This window comes from Labrus mixtus, chromosome 13, assembly GCF_963584025.1.
Source record: "Labrus mixtus chromosome 13, fLabMix1.1, whole genome shotgun sequence".
Lineage (NCBI taxonomy): Eukaryota > Metazoa > Chordata > Actinopteri > Labriformes > Labridae > Labrus > Labrus mixtus.
In genome coordinates, this window is record NC_083624.1 from 6,573,203 (window position 1) to 6,598,615 (window position 25,413).

The 25,413-nt window shown below is 39.4% G+C and overlaps 2 protein-coding genes across 2 annotated transcripts; both read right to left on the bottom strand.

Annotated features, from left to right (window-relative positions):
• Positions 1–32: 32 nt before the first annotated feature.
• xk (X-linked Kx blood group (McLeod syndrome)) lies at positions 33–11,988 on the bottom strand. The gene is made up of 4 exons (XM_061053387.1): positions 11,509–11,988; positions 3,504–3,766; positions 1,035–2,137; positions 33–987 (listed from the first exon to the last, which is right to left on the bottom strand). The coding sequence occupies exons 1-3, from the start codon at positions 11,751–11,753 to the stop codon at positions 1,200–1,202; spliced, it is 1,446 nt and encodes a 481-aa protein (XP_060909370.1). The 5' UTR covers positions 11,754–11,988; the 3' UTR covers positions 33–987; positions 1,035–1,199.
• Positions 11,989–14,208: 2,220 nt separating this feature from the next.
• LOC132986775 (lanC-like protein 3) lies at positions 14,209–21,169 on the bottom strand. Its single transcript, XM_061053388.1, has 5 exons — positions 20,459–21,169; positions 18,993–19,116; positions 17,502–17,699; positions 17,197–17,404; positions 14,209–16,433 (listed from the first exon to the last, which is right to left on the bottom strand). Exons 1-5 carry the CDS (start codon positions 20,990–20,992, stop codon positions 16,274–16,276), a joined length of 1,224 nt encoding a protein of 407 aa, XP_060909371.1. The 5' UTR covers positions 20,993–21,169; the 3' UTR covers positions 14,209–16,273.
• Between the last annotated feature and the right edge of the window lie 4,244 nt (positions 21,170–25,413).

A 25,413-nucleotide genomic window follows, 5' to 3' on the forward strand; every position in this document is an offset into this window, starting at 1 on the left:
GCTGCTAAGCCAAACAAATAAAAACTGCTGAGTTTTCACATATAAATATAAATTTATTCAGACTTAAGTAGGATTTTTTTTTTCACTTAAATGCATTTTATCACGCTCCGTATGACAATGTGTACAATAGGTTTTTTTTCAACGTTTTTTTTTTGCTTGAAAGGTTGTTATACTCTTATTTTTTTTTTTTTTTTAAACAAACATAAGGAGCACTCATCTGATACCTGTGGTCAACATCCCTCTGCAGATACATTGCAAAAAGGAATTAGTGCAAAAAAACAAAATAAAAACACTGACATTCCCGCTCACACACGTCGAAGGTTGTACAATTTCAAACATTTTCCAATGAGATATAATATAATCAACTTTTTGTGTGTTAATAGTTTAACAAAAGAGGACAGAGACTTGCAGACACAACAAAAAATGTGTTAGAAAAAAATGCAAACACATCCGAATAAAGCATTTCAACATCACTGCAGCTGCTCGACAGGTATACCAAAGTCACTGAAATCCCTTTTGTAACGTGCAAAAAAACAAGGACGCTGGGGAAATGTGTGCTTTACAGTAACGTGTTTGGTGATTCATAGGGCTCTTCGTCAATGTGTGATTCAACAACTAGCACAAAAACATCACAGAAGCAGCGCATTTTTATGATAAAGCTCTTATCAAGGAGTAAAAAAGCTGATTGCTTGCAGCCATAAAACTAAAGGGGGGGGGGGGGTCCCAGAAAACCCCCCTGTACGAAACAGACTCTCCCCCCCTTTGCAGATTAACAGCTCATTTGAGGCCCAACACATGCACACCTCCATGCCAAAGAGATATAATAAATACAATCAATCCAGAAGCATGGCTCTGTGATCAGTAATGCAGCATATAGGTGGAAACAGTCCAGAAAACTCAAGACGTAAAAAGGTGTTTGTGTTTGATCTAAAGGCTGCAGAATGAGAGGTTTAGATAAGAGTGATTGATGGCAACCATGAGCACCACCTCTGCGGCATTTACTAACCAGATGCATGCTGCAGCCGGACCTCCACTTAAGGACACATTTCATGACGGAGCAGGAGACACACTAGCTGAAAACATGAGATGAGATGGGATATCTGAAAGTGTAAACTCAACTCGCAGAGAGGGAATATGTGGCACTTAAAAAAGGAGATGATAACTGTCAGAGTCGCTTCCTCTGAATGGCACGTGATGCTTTAAGCATTGACGGATGCACCGTGGCTAATGTCCCCGTTGATTCCACCTTGTGTACTATTGGTCATTTCATTGGGAGTGTCGTAGACTGTGTCGTCTAGCATGTCGTACGTCGTGTCATTTGGAATGTCTTCTGCCGAGTCGCTGGCCGTGTCCTGCGGCCCCTCGGTACCCGGCTCTTTGTGCGTGCCGGGGCTCAGGGGATCCAGGACGGACTTGCCCAACGGCCGTCTCCGAGGCGAGGGAGAGGTGCACACGAGGCAGAGCAGGGAGGAGCAGTTCCACAAGCTTTGCGTCATGCTGGAGGAGAAGAGCCTCCGACACGGGTGACAGAACTGGTAGAAGACCAGCATGAAGAAGATGCCGACGGCGTAGGCGACCAGCAGCTGCAGCAGGAGCAGCGGGGCGCAGATGAAATTGTAGAAGTCTGTTTTGTAGACGTACCACAGCAGGAGCAGGGAGGCGTTCTCCACGAAGCGCAGCATGTAGTACAGAGCCATGCGATACCAGTTCTGGGACTTGTTGATGAGGTCCGGGTCGCTGAGTTTCACCCGCACGGCCGACCAGCAGAACATGTTGATGCCGGCGTAGAGGAAGGTGAGCAGGCAGAGCACGATGGTGGTTCCGACCCTGGTCAAAGTCTTTTCTATGTTCTCCGGGAACGGCGAGTGGCTCTTCCAGAACAGGATCCAAGGGTAGAGGAAGAAGACAAGGAAGTTGAGCAGAACCACGGGCAGGATCCAGAGCTGCAGCACAGAGCTGAACAGAACCAGGACCACCACGCGCGAGGCGATTTCAAAGCTTCTCCACATGAAGATGCACAGATAAGCCGCGGGCCGAACGTCCACTTCATAGTCATCGTATTTGATCTTAATGGCCAGGATGTTGCACCTCAGAGCTCCGTACACAATGGACAGCATGGAGATCACCATCAGTGTGCCTGGTATTAAGAAAAAGACAAGAGGAATAAACGGACGCTAAAACTTCAAGGATTACTGATTTCAATCTAAAAATAAAAACAGTTTGAGGTGGATCTATTTCTGTCATCAGAAACTCACTCCTTTCAGTCTGACTTCTTATTATGTTTAATGAAGTAAAAAAATGTTAAGCTGCAGAAAATGTCTACTAAATTGAACTATTACAGTCTTGTTATTATGTCTTTATTTACACTCTAAAATCATTGAGAGCATAGCCCTCATTAAAATGACGTCGAGCAGGATAAACAAACTAAAAATAACAAACATACATTTGTATATGTACACATACACACATAAGCATATGAATATGCATATACTGTATACATACACACATATATATACACACATCATAGATAAACAAAATCATTTAAAAACCAAAAAACAGATAATAAAAAGTATCAAAAACAAACTCAATTAAAACATGTGCAATCAGAAGTAAAGGAGTTAATAATTAAAGATCTAAGTGCCTTGTAGCAAATTCCAAGCTGATGGTGCAAAGATGCCAAAAGCAATAAACCTAAAATATTTATAACAAAACAAATCTTTGATTTACATTGAAATGTTTGAGATAGCTTTCTCACCCTGCCTCTATGGCCAAAATGTTATATAAATCCACATGTGAGTTAAAGTTATGTAACAAAAAATGACAGGTGACAAATACACAAACAAAGGGTTTAAAATAACAATCAGGTGCTAATTTAAAAAAAAAAATCAAACTGTCTCAACCTTCTTTTAGTCCGAGTTAATCAAATGAATCTGTCCTTTTAGTAAAGTATTTCCTGTCCTCATGTTGTCCATCACTTACATCACAGAGGGATGTTCAACATGCCTGTGCAAAATTTTGGAATGTGCACGGCAAGTACAAAATATTTAAATGTTCAATAATGCAGCTGGGGTAGAAAAATGTGAACCTCTCCTGTAAGACCCTGAAGCTCTCATTCATCAAACTCGGCTGTTAAATCACTAAGCGTGAAATAGAAGTGTCAGACGGCCAGAAGCCGAGGAAATAAAGAGCTGCGTATTTATATCGTCTTTTATTTTGTCCCAATTGGACGACCAGATGTCCTTTCTTGACTTTGTTTGAACCTTCACTAAATCTCTCTCCCACACACACATGAAGAGTTGGACAGCACCGACTCCAGATCTGCACCAACTGGCAGAGAGGCGGTTACATAACACCACTTTGACTCATGAAAACACCATCCTCTTATTTCCAATATGGCACTCAGCTGATCAGCCCACGCTGGAGCGGAGCAGTCGACTGGTGACAGCCGACATGTGAAAAAAAAATAAAAAATCTAAATTGTCCCGCGCACTTAAAGGCCTCACCTCTCCCGATGGAGACCCCCTGCTGCAGGACGCAGATGTAGAGCTGCAGGGTGAGTTGGGGGGCAGATCCCAGGAAGGCCTGAATGACAGAGGTGCGGGCGAAGGCTGCTCGGTGTGTAAACAGTTTCCCCTCCGCCTGCCCCACCTGCCGCTCCACCTCCTCAGACTGCCCCCCGCGAGGCATCTGCTTCTTCCTGGTGATGCTGACATAAGGCTCCTCCACGCGGCCCACGCTGCCATAAATACAAAACGCCTCCAGACACCTGAAACACAGCAGCAGACTGCGATCAGAGGCCATTTAGTGCGTCCTTCCGTTATTAACTGATTTTCCTTTCATTACTCAGGCTCCATGCAAACACAGAAACATTAATAACAGACAACTCAAACTCAGATATGTAATAAGATCATGCATGCTGCAATGTCAATATCAACAAGCTGACGGGGCGTAAATCAGACTGCTAACGAGCAGATGTCTTAAATGTACATCTTATTCATTTTATACTTTAGAAAAAAAATAAAAAATGATGGCATGCAACCACTTGCATGTAACACACACTGTGCTAAAGGCTTTCTACGTGATTTTTTGATCCAGCAGATGTCGCCCTTGAGCACCAGCATGAAACCAAAACAACTCGCGCTGCATTGTTGTGTTAGCATGCTAATGCTAGCGATCTTTATTATGCTGGTATCTTCACACTGCATGTAAATTTACCTGAAATGAGCGTGATCTAGAAACACAGTTAAGCAGTGAGTACAGTATGTTATTCTTCTTTTCTCTAGTCCCTCAATTAAACAACTTTTATACGTGAGGGGAGGAGTCAGCCGGCCGTCCCGGCGATGTAAACAAACTGAAGATAGGACTCTGAAAACTCTGAAAACATCACAGACAGTGGGACTCGGGTGTTACACCCATTGTAGACAGTCATGACTCACAGAGTTATTTTCAGAGGATATACTTGATTTATATTATAGTTAAGTGTGAAAAATCACATATAAAGACTTTAATACAGTTTTAATAAATCTGTTCCAGAGTGTTGATTTATTATTCAGTTTTATACTTCCAAGCCACTACACACACATACTGTACTTTTTATTCCATAACTTTTTTTGAATATTAAAAAAATAATAATAATTAATTATAAAAAAAAAACATCCTTCACCTATTGTGCTGCACACACCTGGAACACATTAAAACTCAATACAATGGTTACCATGGGTCAATTTAAAAACCTGATCACAGCTCACTGTACTCATGAGTGTAAATGTTATTAACTGGAGTTGCCTGCTTACTGATTATTCTTCTGGTCTTATATTCTATGTATTTTGTCTTTGTTGTTTTTTGTCTTTTTTTTTTGTCTCTTGTTCGTTTTAATTGTACTCTCGACATCACTGTAAATGAGGGGCTTGCCCTCAATGATTTCTCGAGAATAAATAAAGGTAAAATGAAATGAAATGAAATATATCAACATAAAACTGCAATATATACCTCTAATCAGATCAATATAGTGAACACTGTAATGGGGTTCTCTGTATTGTAGTACTAGTCTATTGATATTGATAAACCTACTGGTGCTTGTTTTTTATGTATCGATACATTTGGGTGCATTAAATCAATTCAATGTAAAAAAGGGGTCAGATGATGTCCATCACAATTTACGACTAAGAAAAACCTGAGACTAACGATCCAAAACCAGTGTTTCCAATACCATTATATTAGGGGTGCACGCCCCCCCAATGCCCCTACCCCCCCACCCCCCTTTGAAGGTCAAGTTCATTAATTTTTTTTTTAAGATTCATTTATTTATTTATGTTTTGGCTTTTTGTGCCTTTATTGTAGAGATGAGATAGTGGATAGAGTCGGACATCAGGGAAAGAAGTAATTTAAGGATACCTTTCCGATAGAACAGGACAGCTGACATTAAAAGTAACGCATGAACACTGAAAACCAAAAGATCTTCAGAGTAATGTGACAGAATCCATCAAAGACAGAACATTGACACGTTTGAGGAGTTGGTAGGGGCGAGAAAAAAAATAGAAAACTATTAAAAAATAGCACATGTTTGTTTGATAAATTATTTAATTATTGACTCTTTGGTAAAAATGTTGCACATTTGATGTTTTTGATTGACTGATTGTTTGTGGGTGTAACCAGAGTCCTGACATGCAGCATGCTGATTATGCCTCCGGATGATAGAAGTGATACATGTTCACAGGCATTAAGCTCCATGTTATTATGAATGTCCAAAGAGATGCCAGTTACACTCACAGCCGGTCATTTCAGCGAGTTAGTAAAACAGTGAAGTGCTGAGTGTGGGCGCAGGGCCAGAGGTCTGTGCTGGAATAGCAGCACTGTTACACAGCGCCAATAAAACAGCAAGGCAAGAGGATTTAAACCACAGGGGTGCTGAGAGACTGACTGTTATCAGCCTGAACTACACTGAAGAGGCACGCACACTGAACACATCACCGACTTGATTAAAACACATATAAATAAATAAATAAATGAGGTTGAGTGTGTGAGCAGGTTTTTCAGAAGTTAAACATGATAAGATATGCTGTAGTCTCCGGGAGAAGTCGACCCCCTTTTGGGGCCTTACACCAGCAGTTCTCCATAAAGGACAACCACCCACCCCCCACCCCCCATCCCCCCAGACTTTGTTTTTGTGCACTGCCCTTAATTAACAGTCACACTAACAACTTGAGAGGCAAGAATGAAGCTGAGATTCAAACCAACGTATAAGTAGAGAGTGTAAGCTGCACTTGCATGAAGATGTTTGTTCACAGGCAAATATTTAAAGCCAATGAAATTTGAGGATTGCTCCACCTTTTAGTTCTTCACACAGATTATTTTCCTGGATGCAATCAGAGCCTAATTCAAACAAAATCCAGATACCACAATCCTGTCCTCCATCGACAGATTCTGTCTTTGTATGCAGAATCTGAGAGGAGCAAATAATGGACTTGATCAAAGTTTCATTCATTCATTCATTCAGACATTCAAACAAATTACTACTTTGTATGTTAAAGTTATTTTCCCTTCATGATGAACCAACAGAGAGACTCATCATTGGACTCCAAAGTTTCCTTTTAGCTATAATAAACATTTTTAGCATCTATCAGCTCCTTTTTTTTTTGGTTTGTAGCCTGTGACTTTATTAATAACTCTCAGGGCTCTCATAACTTTCATTTGCAGTTACAGCAGGCTCTGAAATACCCTGAACTTTTCCAGGTCAGCACCAAACAGCAGTGAGACAGTTAGCTCCTACCTAGCTGTTGACCAGATCTGAGCAACTAAAGAGGCCCTCAGGAAATGGTGGAGACCAAAAACAAAGCTAAAAATGGAAGTGAATATCGGCCTAGAATTCATCTAGTATTTAGAAACACAGCTCCTAATGGATTGTGTCTCCAGGATGTGTAAATGAGAACCAGCCTCAACTTATTTAAAAAACAAACCATTTATTTCCTGCTTGGCCAATTAACCAAAACGGCATCATAATCATTCTCTGCCTTTTTCCCCTCTTCTTTAATTTGTCTCTTTCTTGTTTTGCTTTCTTTTACACCTTATTGAGCGTGTGTTCTTGTTAGCTTTATTGTTTTTACTTGGACTAACATTAAGAATTTGTCTCTGTGTTACATGTTTCTCTTTAGGAGGGCTGCACTCGACGAGCCCCTATGGGTTTATTTGGCTCCTCCAGCACATTTCTTTTAAAATGTAGATTTTATTAATTAACTAATCATTATATACTGTCTGTTTTTCCATTGATCTATTATGTTTTTGTTTTTTTTGTGCAATAAAAAGTTCATCATAACAACTTAAAAGGTGAGGCTTTGTCAATGGTACATGACTGTGTTTACCTGACTGAAGTATATGTGGAGTAGTAATCTGCACAGATCAGATCTGTTACCTGTTTGAGAAGATATACTCACTGAGGAACACCAGAAACAATAGAAGCATACTGTGGCATGTTAACCTCTGATCAACACTTGTGATCATTCATGATCTGAGATGCTGATATAACAGCCAGACATTCCATACAGGGATATGAACATGTAAACACTATATCCTGAATAAGATCAAAAACAGGATACCAGTGTGTATGTAAACACACTTCATGGTTTCCTCCAGAAAAGTTGTCAGGCCCAGTGGTGTCTTTTTGGGGGAGTGCCAAGTTATGATCGTTAGAGGCCTGAACAGTATAATGTCTCAGACTTTTTTTTTAACTTTAGCCCATGCATGTTTTACCAATCAGTCGCTGGTGACCTCTCCTATACAGTATATCTGTTTTAAACTAAGCAGTCACTCTATACTTGGAGTTCAAAAATCACCTTAAAAAAAAAAAATGCTGGGTGTCTATAGTCACCTTCAGCTCAATGGTCCATCAGTCTTGTTATTTGCGGTTAGAAAACCTTCACTCACAGATGTAGTCACTGTTTATTCACGCTTCTTAAATAAAATATCAGAGATAAAGATGTTTAACAACAGATATAAGAAATCTGCAATAAAAAGCAAATCTCTTTATCGTAAAGTAATAATAAAAAAACTTTATCAAAATCTGCTCAAAATCATTCTATATTCCTCCCCACAGGTGAAGCTACTAAAAGGAAAGAGACATTCTGGAGTAGACTTTACATAACTTTGATAAAAACTAGTCAGAGGACCTTAAAGGCTTTAAATGTGATTTTTCACACTTAAATGTAGAAATCAAGTATATCCTCTGAAAATAACTCTGTGAGTCATGACTGTTTACAATGGGTGTAACACCCGAGTCCCACTGTCTGTGATGTTTTCAGAGTTTTCAGAGTCCTATCTTCACTTTGTTTACATCGCCAGGACGGCCGGCTGACTCCTCCCCTCGTGTATAAAAGTTTAATTGAGGGACTAGAGAAAAGAAGAATAACATACTGTACTCACTGCTTAACTGTGTTTCTAGATCACGCTCATTTCAGGTAAATTTACATGCAGTGTGAAGATACGAGCATAATAAAGATCGCTAGCATTAGCATGCTAACACAACAATGCAGCGCGAGTTGTTTTGGTTTCATGCTGGTGCTCAAGGGCGACATCTGCTGGATCAAAAAAATCTCATATGAAGCCTTTAAGTTAAGCATATTTTTGTCAAACTATCCTCTGATCCATCTTAACAGACAGTATCTATAAAGAAAACAAACATGATCACACAAACAAATACTGAGTAGAAAACAAGAAGCTTAAATTTGAGGAAATTAAATTGATGAGTGTTTATTGCCCAACAGACGGCCGAGTCATTGCTGCTGACGTGATAAGGAATGTTTATGAAATATAAGACGTGGTGTTTTTGGGCGGACGAGAGTAGAGGAAGTTTTTGCTGTTGGCAGTAAACTGTAGAGACAGACCTTCCCCTCTCTGCTGTCAGAGATAAGGAGCCGACAGCGACTCGTGCTATTCTTAGATCTGCTCTTCATGGAGGACAGACGTAGAAGTCTGAACAGTAATCATCTGAACACACACTCGAGGGGGAAACTGGGCCCAGCAGGCCCCCGGACTCACAAGGGGCCGCGGCCGGGGGGTCAACATGCTGGGAGAGGATGTGGAAGTTTCCACAAATAAAACAGAACCGTTACTTACACTGTCATGGTTCACAAAGCTGACGGCTCGATGAACGGTGACGAGCCAAAAGTGCAGTTTGAAACTATCAGTTATTTTCATCATCACTATTTTTCTGTTGATTCACTTTGGTGACTATTAAACTTTTTTTTTTAAATGTGTGAATTCAGAACCACCAGAACCTTAGTTATGTTTCCAAGCTACTTTTTTTTCTTTCCAAACCCTAAAGAAAAAGAAGGATTAATGATCTTCAACAGACAAAAAGCAGAGACAGTTTGACACCTGATGGATCCTTTAAGTGGTTTGGTTAATTTACTGATTTATTGAGCAGCCTTAAGAAATCAATTATCCTGATTATCTGCTGGCTGACTTATCCATTCATCTACTATTCAAGTGGAGAATCTACAGAAAAACACGTAATTGAATCAATACAACAGGTGAAAATGGTAAAGACAATTCATCAGAGCCCATAATTTATAAAACTGCAAATATTCACTTTTTACATTAAACCTTTTATAGCGCTTTTAATAAATTGAAGATTTAAGTATTGCATCAACATTGTGCCATATTTCTCTGTTTTCTCATTTACATTTTAATAAAAGCTGAGAAATATCTTAAAGGCTTTATATGTGATTTTTTGATCCAGCAGATGTCGCCCTTGAGCACCAGCATGAAACCAAAACAACTCGCGCTGCATTGTTGTGTTAGCATGCTAATGCTAGCGATCTTTATTATGCTCGTATCTTCACACTGCATGTAAATTTACCTGAAATGAGCGTGATCTAGAAACACAGTTAAGCAGTGAGTACAGTATGTTATTCTTCTTTTCTCTAGTCCCTCAATTAAACAACTTTTATACGTGAGGGGAGGAGTCAGCCGGCCGTCCTGGCGATGTAAACAAAGTGAAGATAGGACTCTGAAAACTCTGAAAACATCACAGACAGTGGGACTCGGGTGTTACACCCATTGTAGACAGTCATGACTCACAGAGTTATTTTCAGAGGATAAACTTGATTTCTATTATATTTAAGTGTGAAAAATCACATAGAAAGTCTTTAATAAGAAAACAGTGTCACCACAATGCATTAATACATTTTTGGACTCATGCTGTTGGATTCCTGTGATCTGTTTCTGTTTTTTCCTGGCACGTTTGATGTTTTTGTCTCTGTTTTGTCATTTGTTGTCACCTCGCACACTGGCATGTCGTCTCTTTGCCTTAAAAAAAGAATGTTGTAATTTTAACTAACATCCTTTGTTTCTATAGTTCTCTTGCATTCTGTTGTCCTGCATCTGATTTTAGAGGAGGACGTGGATACGTTTCCAGTTGCACCACTTACTAACAATTAATTCATTATCAACTCATCTCCCTTTTGTCTTCCATTAGAGTACACTCGCTTTATGAGCCTAAGTTGTTTTCACTATACCCTCTATTGTTCAACTGTATGATGTCAAAGATACTCCATATCCATTCCATGATATAAGAAAAACAACAAATTTTAACACCTGAGAATCTGAAATTATTGCCATTATTGCAGGAAATATAGAACCTAATTTTCCTGTGGATCTGTGAATTTACCAACTTTTTGCTTCAGTTGTACTTTCTGTATTTGAGAACAAGCTTTTGTTATGTTTACCACAGTCTGACCTTGTTGTGTTTGCATGTTTGATATCAGTAGCATACTCTTTTCCTGTGTGTACAGTAGAGAGGCTTTTCTTTTCTGCATGCAGGATTAGGCTCACATTCATATAGATGAAACAGATGGTCTATCAGGTCAGGCGGGGGCTTACACAGACAGAGACCCGGCCTATTATTGTTTAAATCTCTTCTTTGCCAATGTTTACAGTATAAAACAGACACTGTCAATGTATTTATGTATCCCGTTGTGCTCTAAATGCAAGGGGAATTCTCCATATGTGGGAAACTATTCTGCATGTTTCAGGATGGTGGCGTGTTTCAGCTGGGCTTTGTGGGGTGATTTAATGTCCTTTCAGATGGAGCAGTCATGAATAAATCAGACACAGCTTGGCCTGTGAGATCATGGCCTAAAGAAGATCAAACTGTGAGATGGAGGGGGGTCTTACTGAAAGTGGTGTTGGCTAAGCTCTCTGTGACAAACAGACGTGAGGGGTATTTGGAACATATCAATAATCGCTGCCCTGCCATTGATCTGCCTTTTTTTTTCTTCACAACAGACATACATTGAATGCAGCAGTATGTCAGCAGCCAGTCAGAGGAGACAAAGCGCCAAAAGCGACATGAAAACAACAGCATGTGCCTTATTATGCATTCAATCAAAACCAGCCCTAAGCAGCTTATGGGCAGGCGGGCCGGACATGTTTTAACGAGGAAAAATCATCCGTGGACACGACACCTGTGGATAATAAACACAGCCGGAGAAACATAAACAAGCCAGCACTGACCTGACGATGGGTCCGAGCTGCAGGATGTGCAGCAGCAGGACGAGGGGTCTGTCCCTGCTCAGGTCCCGGTGGATGAAGGTGAGGGTCAGCTGCACCAGCACGGACGGTACGAGCGTGAAGAGGAGCGTGAGCCCCTGCCAGATCTGGTCTCCAGCTGAGCGGTACGTGGAGCTGAGGTACAGCGCCGCCGTGGTCTCGGCCGTGAACAGAGACACCGACACAAAGATGGAACTGGGGAGTCGCATCCTCACTCACTCCGCCATCTGGGGACTGCGGCTCTCTGGGGTCCGCGCGTCCATAGCGTTTTCTCACCGACCGAGGTGGGGGGGGGGCGGTCAGTCGGTCCGTCACCCGGTGGAGAGGGAACCCCGTTGTGTCAGACTCACGCCGCCGCCGGAGCTCGTCTGCGATTTTTGAGGCAGGCAGGATGTCTTCACAGCTCAGGTGTAGTTCCGAAGAGAGGCTTTGGGGGGCGCTGCAGACTCAGATGGAGTTGTTACTCATTTTCTCCTTCCTTCCCACTTTCTCAGTCACGTCGGATGGTCGACCAATGAGACTGGTTATGCTCGGTGTTAATGAATATGCAATCAAAAATGATAAATCTAGCAGGATTGCTCCAAAGATTGAGTGCTGACTCGTCGAAATTCTTGTTGTTTTGATTTCTGGTCCTTGTTGAATGTTTTTTGTCCTTGCTCCAGATTGTTGTCTGCTTACATTTGTCTGATGTATACTTTTGGAAAAGTTTGATTTTTATTTTATTTATTTATTTATTTATTTATTTATTTATTATTTTTATTTATTTATTTATTATTATTATTTTTAATATATAATCCCCCCTTAGTCTTGATTTATTTTTGAATTAACTTGTTCCTGTGTATTTTGCTGTTGTATGTTCATCCTCTGTAAGATTTTGTGTAAACATTTTTAGGATGTTTTAAATTTGACAATAAAGACGGATTTAAAAAAATAAATATGCAATCAATTAATTTTTCAAAATGTTTTATTTACTTATTTACATCGTATCATGAAAGACGTAAAGGCTATCCGTGGAAACAGACAAACTGAAATAGAAGTAACTAAATAAATAAATATAAATTGGTCATTTACTACGTGATGAAACCAATAATTGATTATTGACCAGAATTTGTTTGTTTGGTAAAAGAACTGATTTTATCATGTAAACTAATTGGCCTGTTTAATATTAGATGAAGTTATGTAAAATTCAGATTCAAACCTTTATTTATTCTTGAAAGGACATTTAGGTTTCCCTCATGTCCAATTAGGCTAATAAGTAATTAAATATCAAAATGAGAAGTATAAAACGAGTATATATTTATTTTTACTCCATGACAAATCCCAGGTTGCAAACTCTGCACTGTTTCTTTGGTTATTGTAAACTTCTAAGTAGGCCTACTTTAATTAAATAACTTAAGACTTAAGACAGACTTGACCTTTTTCTCTTCTAAGGTCAATGAACTCTGAGGTGTACATGGTAAATGGTAAACAGACTTCAGCTTATATAGCGCTTTTCTAGTCTTCCGACTACTCAAAGCGCTTTTACACCACCTGTCACACCCACCCATTCATACACTACCTTTCACACACTGATGGTAGAGGTCGCTATGTAGTATCATCCATCAGAAGTAACTAATCCCATTCATACACCGCCACTGAAGCAGCGGGAGCAATTCGGGGTTAAGTGTCTTGCCCAAGGACACATCGGACATGTTGTTCAGCTGGGGATCGGGGAGGCGACGACTCTACCAACTGAGCCACAGCCACACACACATAGCCTATCTCTCATTCTCATGGAGAGATTTGAAATTTGAGATTATTTGAATCTAAGAAAAAGAAAGGAGGCTAAACACTTTAACATATAAAGCACAGCATATACACACAGTGAAAGTGGTATGTTTACATTTATGTTTGAAGTAAACTGTTTTCACATAAATCAGATATTGACTGTTGATCTCTTCATCAGGTGCTCAGAGGAGTGAAGGATGACGATCCAACATTACAATAAAGTAAAAAAAAACAATCTTTTTTTCTCTGGACACTATTTAAAACAACAATCATTATTCAGCTCAAACTGCAAATGCATTGCACACACAAAAACACACAGACATTATTTGCTTATGTTCCACAATAGGCGCGATGAGCATTGGGAAACTGCTTTGGTTTTCTATTTACTATTCACAGCTCTTTTAACTTCAGCCGCATGAAGAAACATGCTGCCCAACGCGTTTAACATTTAATTTGCTTCTAAATGAGAGGTGTGACCAAATGCAAATGCTTGAGTTTCATTTCTAAGGCCACAATATGACATCTATGTAAAGACATCCTCCCCCTGTCTCTACCCGCTTTAACACCAAGGTAAAACTTTTAACAAATCACAACACATATATATATATGTAACACGGTTTCAAAACATCAAATACATAAACATCTGTGGCACTGCTACACATGGTGTAACCTAGTTTACACAGGTAAGTCCATAATAATGCACACGAATACCATGAATAACTAGACAATTTGCATTTACCTGCGGAAAATGCGTGGGAATGCTGACCGCTCAAATGTTTTGCAAAACACTCCTGAATGAAGAAGAATCAGCAGAAACAGCTGAAGGAATAGTAGAAGATGAAGAAAAAGTAGAAGATGAAGAAAAAGTAGATGTAGAAGATTAGTAGTGGAAGAAGAAGAGTAGTAGAAGTAGAAGTAAAAGTAGTAAAAGCAGAAGAACAAGAAGTAGAAGAAGTAAAAGAAGTAGTAGAAGAAGTATTAGCAGAAGATGAAGTAACAGTAGGAGATGAAGAAACAGTAGAAGATGAAGAAACAGTAGAAGAAGAAACAGTAGATGATGAAGAAACAGTAGAAGAAGAAACAGTAGAAGATGAAGAAACAGTAGAAGAAGAAGAAACAGTAGAAGTGATAGAACAAGTAGAAGATTCTGCATAAAGACAGCTTAAATGCAGTCAGACAATGAGAAAAAGGTGAAAACGTCTCCCTATTAAGTGCTCATTTCAAGGGCTTAAATTAAGAGTTGGTGGCTAAATGATGATTTTGTGAGCAAGAGGACAAATGGCCGAATGCGTTGGTGTGATTTTCATGTCTGGGATCCAAGAAATGTGGAAACCACAGCGATCTAAAAAGTTAGTCCCAAGAGGTTTGGTCAGGGAAGTTTTTGGGAAGTTTACCATTACCCCAGATGGAGATTTATCTGGACCACCTGCCGCTTTCAAGCTCACAGTGTAAAAACCTTTGCTCCGACTGTCCTGGAAACTCAATGTGCGAGAGAGGACAAGTTTTCCTACATTTTGAGGGTACATTTATGTGTGTGGGGTGAAGATTGTGGTCAGTAGAGCAATTTGTTCGGGAGATTTTGAAACTATCTCAGAACTCTGTCCCACTCTAGCGATGATGTCACGCACTCTAGCCCAGAACATTCCACCACACACACACCCATTCAAAAAGTGTGACAGCAGTTAAAAACATCACAAAACAGTTGGAGGGACAGTTTGAAAAGTATAACAGGTAGCAAGAAAAGTGAAAGTAGTATAAATAGTGGGAAAGTGTGTGAATGTTTTACAGTAAAAATGAAGTCTCTAGGCGGAACAGAGCCAAAGTTATAAGGCTGAGAAAGAAGTGGAAAAGTGGAAAAATTTCCCATTCATTTGAATGGGGAAAAATTTTGTGGAAAAAGTGAAATAACTTTAAAAGTTAAAGTAGTTAAAAAGTGAAAAGTCATAGCCATCATGTCCTGAAGACGCCGGATAGTTGTATTACAGCATTCCCACTAACAACCTGCAGTCATTTCCTTCAGTATCTGTTATTTGGACCTCAGCTTTAAACATATAGTATTTTCAAAATCTAAATCCATCTCTTTTGTTTATCATTTAAAGGTTGTTAACAACATTTTAAAAAATGATTTCCTCTCAAGACATAAATAAAAGGTCAGTGATATGTTATACAATTTCGAAGGCATTAAGTGACACCTGTTTTCCCTCTTTTCTGTTTTTCTTTAGCGCGATTGCCGATGTGATTCAGCCATCAATAATGAGTTTCTGACTCGACATAAAACTGTACCACTTTCCGCCCCCCCTGGGTTAAAGAACTGAAGTATAGACTTTGTAACATAATGAGCTTAATCAGCTAAAAGCAGTATCTTTATGAAATGAAGCCATGGATTTACAGAAGGCTGTTACTGATACGATACTGAAGAAAAAAAATGTGTGATCTGAGTGTGATCATTCTCAAACCAGTTCTGAATATTTTGTTTCTACAACTTACATGTGACATTTATTCACAATAATTATTCCTAGAACGGTACAACTCACAGTGAATCTTAAAATATGTGTAGTGTGTCTCCATCTTTAGGTTTGATAATGTCATGACATGGAAAAATGTGAAAAGAGAAAGTTTTCACCTTTCTTACCCCAAAATTTGAAAACCTTTAGGTGCAGTTTACTACATTGTAATTTAAAACAGATGATGGTATACAGTAAGCGGAATGAGTCTGATGAAGCCTGAAAGATCACAATCCACTTTGATACAGACATAAAACTAGAACATTATTCTACAGCAATCCTACTCAAAAAAATGACATTACATATCCCAAACAAATACCATCCCTCCCTCCACTCCCACTCTGATCACAGCTTCAATCCAGGTTCATCAGAGACTCAAACTAACAAACAGGTCTTAATCGGGGGTTTGGGAGAGAGGGAGTGGTGTCTGTTCAGGTCGGTGAACTGCATGAGTCCATTCACACAAAGACACTAAACAAAGGGAATTCCGACTGGTCCGGCTGCAGGAGGTCGACCAGGAAACAAATGGTTCCTGACAGGCCTTCAAACAGACTGTAGACACAAGTGACTGAGCGGGAGCCTGCTTTAAACTCCTCAGTGAAGAGGAACTCTGCAAACCTTTGGAGGAGAAAGAAGAGCAGAGACATGAACGGAGACATTTCAAGTGATACGATCACAGCTGATGGGGAAAATGGAGCTTTACATACTGTGGTTTATTTTCTTGTAATACATACAAATAAGAGCTGATAGCGGATTAAAGTCTTTATATGTGATTTTTCAAACTTAAATGTAGAAATCAAGTATATCCTCTGAAAATAACTCTGTGAGTCATGACTGTCTACAATGGGTGTAACACCTGAGTCCCACTGTCTGTGATGTTTTCAGAGTCCTATCTTCAGTTTGTTTACATCGCCCGGACGGCCGGCTGACTCCTCCCCTCGCGTATAAAAGTTGTTTAATTGAGGGACTAGAGAAAAGAAGAATAACATACTGTACTCACTGCTTAACTGTGTTTCTAGATCACGCTCATTTCAGGTAAATTTACATGCAGTGTGAAGATACGAGCATAATAAAGATCGCTAGCATTAGCATGCTAACAAAATAATGCAGCGAGAGTTGTTTTGGTTATAAAGCATCTAAAGCCTTTAAAGGCCGACTCCAATATTCCTCAGACTCAATATTCTTTAAATGTGTTCTGTTCAGGGAAACTTACTGCTGGCGCAGGTGAAACTTTGACTTTCCTCGTAGTGAGCCACAGCTGGTGTAGCACAAATTCAATCTGTTGTCTACTCAAACATTTGACCTATGTGAGTTGTATTTTCAAAAACTCAATGCTACTATCCTGTAAACGACATACACAACATCAGGAGGGATTTCTTACCTCTGAGCTCGGTAGATGTATTTTGAGTTGCCAGTGAGCCGATACAGCAAGAGGAAGACGTAAGCACTGCCTGCGACTCCATGACAGATCCCAGGTCCTTTCTTAAGCAGACCTTTCTGCCACACAATCTCTCCACTGCGGATACAGGTGTCCAGGTACTGGGGTTTCTTTTTGATCAGGTAGGCTTTGGCAAAGAGATATGCAACACCTGTGTGAGAGTATGGAGACAGGAATTGAATTACAAAAAAACAAGCAATAAGACCTCGTGTAAGAATACATGAGCGAGATCATGGTGTTGTGTGTACCGGGGGCTCCATGGCACCAGTGCACCAGTTCGTTCTCTCGCTCGACGATGGCTCCCAGCTCTGCATGCCAGTTACAGTTCTGCTCCTGGTTCATGAGGAAGTCGACGCTCTGCCACACCAGGTCGTTCTCCGCCCCGCTGAGCACGTCCTGGTAGCTCAGCAGCATCTGCAGCACCGACGAGAGGCCGTGAGCTGCACCTGACAGGAAGGTGGAGGGGGACGAGGAGATCATACACCCACCCACCCAACCAACCAGGCATGCAGGGAAACACCATGCCAGGCACACAAACAAACCAAAGTATACAAGCACAAACTCTGACTCGCCGGAGGACTTGTATTTTTTTGTCGCTGCTTCTTAGCTTTTTAACTGAAGCCCATCATATGTACATACTTGTGATAAATCTTTTTTTTTTCAGCAATAAAGATGCTTCATCTATGTTAGGAGGATACACATGATGAACCTCTGTCAAGTAGCCAACATTTTATTTTATTTTAATATATATATTTTTTTTATTTAATTCTATTTTTATTTATTATTTTTATTTATTTATTTAATTTATCTTTTTTGGGGGGTGGGGGGTGGGGGGTGGGGGGTGGCAGTAGCTCAGTCTGTAGGGACTTGGGTTGGGAATCTGAGGGTCGCCGGTTCAAGTCCCGGCATGGACCAAGTCCGGAAATTCGTCTGGTAGCTGGAGAGGTGCCAGTCCACCTCCTGAGCACCGCCGAGGCACCCTCGAGCAAGGCACCAAACCCCAAAACTGTTCTGGAGTGCTCGCTGTGGAACTGGAACAAGAACTGTTTAAATGTAGAATAAATAAGCCGTCCAGTATCTGAAGATAGGTCAGATAAAAATAATGCATTTCATGCAGTAATCTGAACTGATTCTCTCCAAACAATGGACACATGCAGAGGAAGCACAGCTCTCTTCGGTGTCTGTGAATTCCCTTGTCTTCTTTCTCAGAGTATTGTTTTTTCTGTAAATGAAATGTAACCCCTCTTTGAACAGTTTTTATTGAGAGGGGTCAAACTCTTACACATGCATTAGTATCTTTAATCAGGTGTTTCCTCAAAAAATCTATTTATTTGCAGTTTAAAAACTTGTCATTTAACGTCATCGCCTCGTCATCCTCAAAGTTCTTGACATGTCCATGCAAAGGCAGCCAGCGAGGCTATATGCTTACTATGAACTCTGTGTTGGTCTGAAATTTACTGAGGGTCTCCCACCCCTGACATCTGGACATCTGATGCAATCAAGGAAAGGAAAGATAGCTTTACACATGTTAACACCAAATCTACATAATAGAATCATCTCTTCAGTCTTCTTGGATAACTAACATTAGCACCTCCAAGAACCAGCAGCTCAAATATAAAAGTTTATTTTAACTTGACTTTAAAAAGTTAATTTTTCCAAACACAGACACTAAACACCTACAAGGAGATGATCAGCTTCTGTATCACCAAATTGACTCTGCTCAATTCTTGTGTTCTTACCAAGATACTCGGTCCCATAGTACGAGTACATGAGAGGGAAAGGCTTTCTCTTCTTCCGGGAGTACTGTTTTCCTGACTCAATGATGGCCTGACAAATTGATTTGATTTGTTCCTTGCTCAGAATCTGCAGAATAAAAGAGAGTGTTATCTGCAGAGTCAATTGAAACAGTGTTAATGCAGGAAGCACCCATCCATTCATTTCTGCACACGAGTTTTAGTGTTGATAAAATCTGTGGTTAAAGAATAAAACGTTAATAATATGAATTGATTCTCTAGCAATCGTAATTTAAAAAAGTAAAGGCCAAGTTTTAGAGAGCAAACAGTCAATCATAAGAAAATTATGTCTAAACTTTTTAGATAAATGATAAATCATTGAGTCGTTTATCATGCAAAATATCAATTTTATAAGATTTATGTGAATTTGATGTTGCTGTGCATTAAGTGTAAGTGTCATCATCTATATTTTCTACAGTTTATTTTCTATTGTGATCCAAATACAATAATAAAATCTCATTGGCTTTTTAGTTTAGAGAACTGGGGCTTCATGCCGAAGAAGTTTAGTTGGCCTAAAACATGTGATCCCAGCTGGACGTCAGAGGTTTTGAAACTAGAGCGAGCCGGTATGAACTAAGGGGAATAGGTTGAATAAAAAAACAAAGGTAAGAACAAACATAAAGAACAGGTGTATTTGGGTAAAAGGGGTTAACTTGTGGAATACTTATGCCATGGAATTAAGAATGTGTATTTCACCTTCCAGATTTAAAATTTTGTTTAAAAAAAATGATGCTTAACAAATATAAAAGGTCGGTTTGATTATTTTTTTGTGAGTGTGACTTCTGTTTTGTTTTTTGTTTGTTTTCATTTGTTTTGTTTTGAAAGAAATTCTTGGAACAAATTTTGTTCTGATATGTTTTGTTTTTTGTAACCAAACTAGTAGTGTCTTAAATAATAAGATTTGTAACGAGGGTAGGTGTAATAAGATAAAGCTTCAGCCTACACCTTTTCAGTCAAAATGCTTTTTTTTTTTTTTTTTTTTTCTTGTGACCGAAATAAATGATTACAAATACAAATACAAAACAAACTTTAGCAATGTTTGCAATACCACAATACATTAGCTGATATATCCACCCAACTGAATTAGCAGTCTACCTCTGTTTTGGACCTTTAAACAGACAGAACAGGCATTCTAACTATGTCAAACTGGGCAAGACAAAGCCTTACAAGGTACTAAATTCATCCATTTCTGACGTTAAGAATTTAAAAATGACCAATATATTAATGGAGGAACACACCATTATAAGGTAAAGCCTGATATTCACTATTATGGGATACTTTAAGGCTTTTTTGACAGCATCTTAAATGGTAAATTGAGTTGATTTACAAACTATTCAGGACCTTTCAGTAGCCTAGTTCTAGTCCTCTGTTTGCAGGTGAAATGTGAAAGTGTGTGTGCACCAGTGTCTCACCTCTAAACCCAGCTTCTGTTTTAGGACCAGTGCGGCACACAGGTATCCAGCCCGCCCCACAAACAGCTCATCCGAGCCACACTCCAGGAAACGGATGGGCGCACACACCTCCCACAGGTTCCGAAATTTGCTCAGCGGCCTGACGAACTCAGCCAAGCCCATCGATTTGTAGATCATAGCGGCCACGGCGTAGACTCCCGCCCCTCCGAGCAGGAAGGCCGCCCGCATGTTCCTGTCCGGCTCCGCGTCCACGTACCTGACCGACACGTCGATGATCCGCTTGGCCGTCTTCAGGTACGAGTCCCGGTGCTCGGAGAACAGCGGACACTCGCTGACATGATACAGCATGTAAGCCACCCCGGCCGGGCCGTCGTACAGACCCCCATCGCAGTCGCTGATATCGACAGGAACCCGTTTCAGGACTTTATCGACCGCTGCAACGACGGCGGGCACGACGACCTGCGCGTCCTGGCCCGCGAGCAAGGCACCTTTGTAGTCAGAGAACCGGTTGGTAAAGCAGCGGTTGTTTTCCATCACCGATAAACAAGACGATACAGGAACGGCAAAACGTGCAGCCCTCACCCTCAGGAAGTCAGATCTGCGGGTTAGACTGCCCCCAGGTACCCAAGGATGTGAGAGGCACCAATTCTTTGATTGCTCATCCGCTCGCGTCAGTCATCAGCTGATTGGTTGTCGGGAGTGATGGTTCAGCCTCATGAGATGATGGGACCTTCAGGGACCTGCACTATTTCACCTTTAAATGTCTGTAGACAGGCAGAGCTGGAGGAAGTATTCAGATCACTTGATAGAAGTGGGTTAGCAATTAAAAAAGGAGATCCATCAACTGTAGGAAGGAAGTCCTATATTATCAGAATCAGAATCTGGGTTTATTATCAAGTACATTTACACATACAAGGAATTTGACTTGGTGTACTGGTGCTAAACAATTAACAAGGAAATAAAGCAGAACTAACAACAACTTAAATAATACAGTAAAAGAAGATATTACAATATATAAAATAGAATAAAAAAATGTAAAATATGAAAAAATAAAAAACACAAAATGTACAAAAGGTGTAATGTAGGAGCTGTGCAGTGGACTATGAGAAAACAAATCTTAATGTGTGTAACTACTCACAGAGTGCATGTAAGGAAGAATATTAAATATGAAATGAATATTTAAAAAAGAAAAAAAATAGCCTATAAAACAAGACTTGCTTTACCTTGTTGAATGTTGCATGTTGGGTGGGCGCACAACTTGCCCAAAGGCCTATTCCGAGAGTTAATCCAATTCCAATTAAGGTTAAAGACAAATGGCCCTTTCAGTTAAAAACCAGGATAAGCTATTTGGCTAACTGTTAAACTATTTGTTTTTGCTACGTTAAGTCCCATCCTTAAAAAGGACTGGACTTAAGGTATTGTGAAAAATTTATATTGTAGGCCATCAAGACATCTGGATGAATGGAAGTTTAGACTAACTTTAGCTGAGCCAGTCGAAAACTAAGATGTATTTATCTAGTAAACATTAAAGGGGCCTGTAAGTAGTTTAAAATACAAAGCGAGGGTCGGAGAGTAATTTAACTGTTACATAACCTTCCGACAGCTTGCTATGGACAGCTGTGACCAGCTTGATTAATAGCCTGGCTCATCACAGGAAAAAACTAAACTCACAAAATTCATGAATCAATAATGAGCAGGAATTAAACAAGTCAAACTGTAATTATATACAATCGCCACCAGGGGGCGAGAGAAACCTCTGGGCTCAGGTGGCTGCTGTCCATGGTGCTGAAGGCTGCAATCAGCAACCAAATCATACTATTGAATCATCGCCAATAGAACACATTTAATAGATTATGAGCAGATTTGAGTTCTGATTACGTTTTTTGATAGATACTTCATTGATCCCGAGTGAAATTACAAAGACGTACATATCATGAAACATGTTTTTTCTTTTTTACATCTTATTTTGAAAGGGCATTAGACGAGTCTCATTGCTTTTACATCAAAAAATGAAGTGGAAAATTGACTTAAGGCCTTACCTTTCACTTTTTTTGTTTACATTATTTTGAGTATAACACTTTTTTTTTTTTACTTTTTAGATAGCTTTTATTATTATTATTAATAATAATACATTTTATTTAAAGGCACCTTTCAAGACTCTCAAGGTCACCTTACAGAGCAGAGATAAAACAACAAAGTAACAACACAACCATAAAATTAACATTAAAAAACACAAATGTACAGGATGTAAAGGAGTTATGAGACCGGATGGGGAATGATCAGACTGAATATGCTTTTGTATTTACCTTGTTAAGAGAGTCGAGAAAATATTTCCATTTCTCTCGGTGTTTGATTACAGATCATGTCACCCACATCATCTAAAAGAAAATTTGAAAAAACATTTTAAAGTGATCTGCATCAGATTCTGTGTTTAAATGTGCCCTCAACAACATGATGTCCTATGAAGTGGCAGCAATTACATCATAGTTTTTGTTGCATTGTGTAAGAGTGTGGGCTTGTCCTCCTCTTCTTGCTATTTTACAACCAAAACACACAATAACCTGATAGAAAAAAAAACGTGATCTAACAGGTGTCCATGTTTCCCCCCCACATCTCTATCATCCTGCCTGCCACTCCAAGAGAGCCAAAAGGTTATCAGCATCGAAATTGTGAGGGGATTTTCTTTCTTCTCTCTTCAAAGAGATGAACCAGACCATGAATGCCAAGCAGATAACAGCTTTGACAGAAACAGTTTCTGTGATTTCTGATCACAAAAAATTATAATAAAAAAAAAAACTTTTCTGTGTATTCATTTTGAGATGATACGACACAGTCTGATGGATGGAGAGAGAGGCGGTGCGAATGTCGACTCAACACCAAGGAAGAATAGAAGTGGATGCAGTTGCAGTTGATTTGGTTCCACTTGGACCATCTGATGATTCTGATGATTGAAGCGAGGAGAGAATTCAGTTTGTTCACATTAAAGCATTATTTAAGTCCAGGCAGCCCATTTTTCTTTGATGGGGGGGTAAATACATTGAAAACTCTGCAGCTAAAGATATTGGGTTTGAAGTGCAGATTAAAAATGGTTTAAGTCACACTGGAAGAACAACATTTGAATCTGTTCTGTGAGCTGCCTTGATACAGAACAAATCAATTTGCATTTATATTAAAAATGATTTGGTGCCAGTTTGGTACGTCAGTCAAAACAATCTATACCACATCTAGTTTAACATATGAGGACTCAGATCAGAGGAAACGTTTAATGAACAGTTTGACCTTCCTTTCCTTTCAGACAGATTTGCCCCACAGTTATAGAGAGATAGAAAGATGGCCAGGGACAACAGATGGAAATTAGCTAGCTAGGTAAATCTGGTACGGAGCATCTCTTCTCTTCTGAGACTAATGTTTTTTTGTACACTGTCCCTGATTCAAATAAACTTATTTATTGAGATATATTGATAGCTTTTAAAAATGGTATTATATATCGTCAATGTCATGTTATCACTGGATGTACTTGTGTTTATGTATGTCATGTTTTCTATGTTTCTCACATTACTGCAAAACAAATTATACCTCAGGAACAACAAAGTTGAAGTTGATAGAGATACAGATATATATATATAGAGAGAGAGACTGTCTTTGGAGCAGGTTCAGTAAACTTGTTGATTTGATTTGTTCTTCATTTCTCACCAAGTTGGAAGTATTTTAATGCTGGAGTTTTAATAACAAAGATGCTTCCAGTGACTTTTTTTTTTAAGTGTATCATCATAATAATATGCATAACTTTTTTATAAAGTGATGCATGACAGAATATCAGCATTTAGACAGAGTGTAACGCCCTGATAGAATATCTACTGTTCATTTTGAATTAACTACTTGGTATAAGTGTCACGGTATTTGTTAAGAAGGGTTCAAAGTTGAGGTACTATCACCATGGGGGGCATCGGGTCAGGATGCAGGAATCCAACAAGACTTGAGTTTACGTAACAAGTTTATTGAATCAAATTAGGTAAATCATGAGGGTAACAGAAGACACACATGGGACTGAACATCCATGCTGAAAGACAAATAAATTAATATTAGCACAATAAACAAGTCAAATTAGATTTACTTTCTGAAGGAAATACAGATAAATAAAGTACTTAAGATAAATTAAAATGGACTAGATAGAAACTAAAATAGGAGTTAACGTCAACTTACCTTTACTGAACTGCCCCATGTGAGGATGAAAACAGAGTACAGTCTTAAATAAGCAGTAGGCAGGTGAATTCAATCTAATTAATTAGTGACAGAGTGCAAAACAACAACCAATCAAGGGGGAGAGGAGAGAGTGAGAAACCAGGAAGTGTACTAAAGGAGGTGCAGTAGAGAGAGGAAGTGAAAGGAAACAAATAGTGATCTTTACTACAGTATTAGTATATTATTTTATGTTACTCAGATATCTGCCTTCAACAGGCAAACATTGAGATTTCAGCAGTCTTGTGGTATGTGTGGATTTACATTGTTGGTATACAACTGGTTGTTAAAGTCTTTATATGTGATTTTTCACACTTAAATGTAATAGAAATCAAGTATATCCTCTGAAAATAACTTTTAATTGGTTTACAGAAACTGAAAAGCTTTGACGGTTTTAAACCTCAACTGGAAACAAAGAGTTCTGATCTCACAGCAAAGTGAGGTATATCTCTAAATTATATTTAATAAACTTTAAATCTCTTAGAAATCTCCAGTGCGTGTTTGAAATCGCACCGATAAATTCTAAATTAAACTGAATATAAAGAGAATGAACAATTCTGTATGAATTTTCTGCAGACATTGTTTTCACTCTGTAATGTCGACGGCTTGTGGCTCGAAAAATGACGCACGCCACAGCAGGGGGGGCATGTCGTTCATAAAGAGACCAAGAGACCCCCCTCCTGTTATCACCACAGTCCTCCCCCCTGAAGGCTGCA